At 49.1% G+C, this 4,384-nt stretch overlaps 1 protein-coding gene across 1 annotated transcript; it reads right to left on the reverse strand.

Moving 5' to 3' along the window:
* Positions 1 to 1,140: 1,140 nt before the first annotated feature.
* On the reverse strand, positions 1,141 to 3,833 carry LOC147896361 (peroxidase 55-like). The gene is made up of 4 exons (XM_087383005.1): positions 3,486 to 3,833; positions 3,017 to 3,211; positions 2,762 to 2,927; positions 1,141 to 2,153 (listed from the first exon to the last, which is right to left on the reverse strand). The coding sequence occupies exons 1-4, from the start codon at positions 3,687 to 3,689 to the stop codon at positions 1,288 to 1,290; spliced, it is 1,431 nt and encodes a 476-aa protein (XP_087239131.1). The 5' UTR covers positions 3,690 to 3,833; the 3' UTR covers positions 1,141 to 1,287.
* Between the last annotated feature and the right edge of the window lie 551 nt (positions 3,834 to 4,384).

Raw genomic sequence — 4,384 nt, forward strand, 5'->3', positions numbered from 1 at the left:
GTACAAAACAAGATGAATTGCAATTCATAGGGCATGCCCTAAAGAAAGGGAAGGAGGGTTGTAGAGAAGAAGAAGAAAGGGAGGGGAGGGCTGTAGAGTACGGAAGAAGGAAAGGAGGCTTGTGTTGACAGCACTAATTTCGCCCCGTGTGTTGACAGCACTAATTTCACCAAAAAGATAGCTAAATAACCCAAAAAATAAGACCGCCACCCTTGGAGCTCAATAAGGGCTAATCGCTAAAGCAATGTGAAAGCTATTAATATTGCATGTGAGATCTTTCTTTTGGGAGGGAAAACGCATAGCGGTACAAACGCTTGAATTATGTGGTAAAATGCCTTTAGCTACAGCCGCCCACCTGATGAAATTTTAATGCTAAGGCGGTCTACCTGCATTTTCCATTAAGACCGCCAGCTACCCACTTCACCTCCACACAACAGTTAATGATCACTTACAGCTGGCCCTCACCAACGACATTCCTGTTTGCTACCGAAGCTCACGAGTCACGTAGTAGTAACCCTGGACGCCAAATCTACTTGCGGAAATAGTATGACAAGAATATTTCAACTTTAGTCGACTTTGAACGTCGCAGATCCACAGGACAAGCGCAGCAGCGCTTTTATCTGACAAAATCCCCGCATGTGCCCGATTTCATAAAAGTGAGAGCGCGCACCACCTACCTCCTCCTTTATTACATGGACCGCGTTGTTCATAGTTGCATGCGGTTCCTCTCGAAATCGGTTCATGAATCATAATGGGATCTAGGACGTAGGTATGTTAAGTGATGAGTCATTACCATGGCCTATCCTCTTCGGCCGATTGAATGATTGTCTCTCCGATCAGATCGACGTGTTTACGACTCGACGGTATTACATGCTAATAATTCGAACGGCACAAATTCAGCGGCCGCTCGCTTTGAGTACGTGCACTACAGATAATAGCACACCGCTTATGTAGGTAGAGAAATCCTTCACACTATACGACACTACAGAAGAACACCTCGGATGTAAAGGAATCCTTGAACTTTTCATTTACCCCACAAAGTGCATGCCAAAAGCCAATATATCTAAAAACGAGTAGATTTACAATTTCTTCCTCGCAAGACTTGCATTGGCCTTGAGGTCGATAACACGTCTGGCTCTGCTCTCTGGTACATTCATTTATTTGTATATTGTACAAAATCTTACTCGAGAAGCCAATCCATTGGTAGGCTTATTGATCAGCACAAACTGATTGAAGCGAAGACTGACCAAGATAATTAGACACCAGGGGATGTAAGGTGCTATTTCTTCATCTCCTCGAATTACCCGGTCGAATTTTATTACTGTTTGGTGTGGATTTAGGGCTAGATCCAGGTGCGGTAGAGCCACTGCCAGGGGCAGGAGGGCCACCAAAGCCAGGGATTCTGAAGCCAGGGACGGTGATGGGGGGGGTAAGGCCGGGGATGCCAGGGATCGTGAAGCCGGGGCTAGGGGAGGGGGTGAAGGGAGGGTTGGAGACGGTGGGAGGGGGGAAGGAGGATGTGAGAGGCGGAGGAGATGGGGGTGGAAGGGAAGGAGATGGGGGAGGAAGGATGGGAGATGGGGGAGGAGAGTTCGGAGGTGGCAAGGTGGGAGGAGGGGAGCTCGGAGGTGGCAAGGTGGAAGATGGAGGAGGGCTTGGAGGTGGCAATGGGGGAGATGGAGGAGGGGACCTTGGAGGCAAGGTGGGAGGAGAGCTAGGGTTAGGGGTAGAGGGATTGGAATTGGAGGGATTGATGGCAGTGCAGTCTTTCCTGATTTCGCCGTTGTTGCCAAGCTTCACTCCGACAGAGCTCATTTTGATCATGGCAGCTGCAAAGCTTTGGAAGAACTGGGTCTTGGAGGCAGCCATGGAGTTGACCATGGGCTTGGTGGAGGGGTCTTGAAAGAGGACCTGGTCGGAGAAGAGGAGGCCCTTGCCGGTCTGCAGATCGGTGAAATAGTCGGTGTCGAAGACGAAGGGGGTCAAGACATCGAAAGGCTGGACGTTGTCTTGTTGGGAGTTCTGGGGACATTTCTGCTGCAGCTGCTTGGCAAAGCTTGGATCCATGGAAGGATCTACTGTGAAGGTGGAGTTGAATGCATAAAGCCTGTTCTCGAATTGGCTACAGTGCGAGAAACCCACGGTATGCGCACCTGCATTTTATCCACAATCATATACAAACTTCCGTCAATTTCCTCGCTACTAATTCCTCTATAAACCAGCTCAAATTGCTTCTAATTATCGCCACCCACGTACTACTCCGCCATGCAGATCGGCAACTCATTCCTACGACTTCGATTCATCCACAATCTGTATCCACGTAGCCGGCTTCAGCTAACGATAATCTCGATGGAAAGCGGAAAGCTTCCTCTTAAGTTCGCAACATAGCAGAAGAAGCTCGAACTTCCTACCGACATCGACGTCTCTACATTGACGATGTAAATTTATAATACTTTTTTTAAGAGTAAAATTTATCATGCTTTCAACGCCGGACAAGGATAGTCAGCATGGACATTGGATATTATTGTCCAAATTGTCTTTGACAGAATCAGCAGTGATCGCCCATCAAAGCTACGGACATCGACAAAGACCTCGATGGAAAATCAACCAAAACTTAACACTCACCCAACGCGGATAAAAAAGGAATATTAGCTGGAAGAGGTTATAAGGAATACAGCAGCATCCCCCTAAATGTGCCTAATACATTACAACAACGGGCCACGGCTATAAAGCAAGGAAATTTCCGGACAATAACTCTCACCTGATAGAACAACCATGTCGTTCAAGGTCAGGCCTTGCGCAGCGAAATTCTGCGTTAGCTGCGCTACGTTGAATCCCGCCCCCGGTATCCGACCGGTTACCTCTGAAGCCTTCGACACCCTGCCATCCTTTCTACCTAATGGCACGTCCCAAGTCGGTCCGCCCAACTGCCGCAACCATCCAACCACCAAATTAAGAGATAGTTACCGAAACCATGGCTCAGAAGTCAGATAGGCGTGCTGTAACGAATCCTTACGAATACAACGACGTCCCGTGCTGCCAGTGCTATAATGTCCGCGCACGACACAACACCCGGACAGGTTGCTTCCACAGCTTCTTTCGCTTTGATAATTGCATTGAACGCATTCTGAGGGATGTTACTATTGTCTGGTGCATCGCGCTCGGCTGTATTGCCTGAGGTTGAATCGATCAAGATGGACGCATCACACCCCTGAGCATATCGATGAAATACTGTTCAGAACCAGCTGTGAAACAAAGGGGAACGATTGCTAGAACAACTGAGATAAAACTCGTTGGAACTAAGAGCCTCAAACAGCAATCCCTTTGGACGGAAGGGGAAAACCAGCGTTAGATGGAATGCAATGCGCTACCAGCATTGTGCGTACACCGAAGCGCCATCCGTACCGGAAGGCAAGAGAGGTAGCCGAGAGGCCACCAAGACGAGAAATGCAGAAGTGAGAAATACCACAACGGTTTTTCCTTACCTCAACAAAGCAGTCATGGAGGATAAGCCTGAGGGTGGAGGGCGGCACGACATTATCTGTTTTGGAGATACCGACGATAGTATTAGTGACAGTGGAAACGACGTTGGGGCAGGAAGAGACGTAGAATGAGGGGCTGAGCTGAGAATGGGAGAGGGGAGGGAGACCCAGAAGGGATGCGAGGAAGAGGGCGGCAAGGAGGAGCATGTTCGAAAAGATGTAAGGAAGAGAAGGAAGAGAAACAGAAGGGAAGAGGAGTTTGGCTACGAGATGTAGAGGAGCTCCTTGTTGATGGAGAAGGGGTTGGCAATGGAGACGGAAGACGATTGAAAAAACAATGGGGAAGCAGATGGCTATGGCGATGGCAGAGGAAAAGACTGTAGAGGCGTGTTGAGCAGTTGGCGATGGCGATGGCAGCTCGAAAAGCTTGACTATGGCGGTTGCAGGGGAGGTAGAAGTAAAGCAAACACGCTATGGGGAAAAGTGTTAACGGAGTTGATGATGACGTGGCGGGTGAGCTGGCGCGGTCACACGAAACCCCCCCCCCTCCAAGTCTATTATGCATTTGTCAGGGCCGAAGATTGCGCGTTGTCAGCGCACCCCCACCAAACATAGCTGATAGCTCCCCCCTCAAAATTGCACCTCCTTCGGTTTCTAGAAATGTGCTCATTATAGGCACAACCCTACCCACTTCCTCCTCTCTCAAATAGGTTGGGCACATGTGCACATCCGTTCCATTTGTGTTTCATGGGTTGTTTCATGGAATGCCTGCTAGAAAGTATCGCAATCAGGGGCACATGCCTGCCAGAAGTATGCATGACCTTGCCCCGATTATGGGCACATTCTCAGGGAGAGCTCTATGAGGTTGAGGGGCTCATTGTGGTAGATTTACTCTCGTTGCC

The sequence above is a fragment of the Dipteris shenzhenensis genome, chromosome 12 (assembly GCF_047967505.1).
Source record: "Dipteris shenzhenensis isolate YYH24624 ecotype China chromosome 12, Dip_SZ_1.0, whole genome shotgun sequence".
NCBI classification, from domain to species: domain Eukaryota; kingdom Viridiplantae; phylum Streptophyta; class Polypodiopsida; order Gleicheniales; family Dipteridaceae; genus Dipteris; species Dipteris shenzhenensis.

What these genes read in the sequence shown, in the direction of transcription:
- LOC147896361 (XM_087383005.1), bottom strand. Translation starts at nt 3,689, where the DNA reads ATGCTCCTCCTTGCCGCCCTCTTCCTCGCATCCCTTCTGGGTCTCCCT. An exon ending in TCCATGACTGCTTTGTTGAG is followed by an intron (nt 3,212 to 3,485) that starts GTAAGGAAAAAC and finishes CGATATGCTCAG; the next exon opens with GGGTGTGATGCGTCCATCTT. An exon ending in CGACATGGTTGTTCTATCAG is followed by an intron (nt 2,154 to 2,761) that starts GTGAGAGTTATT and finishes GATAAAATGCAG; the next exon opens with GTGCGCATACCGTGGGTTTC.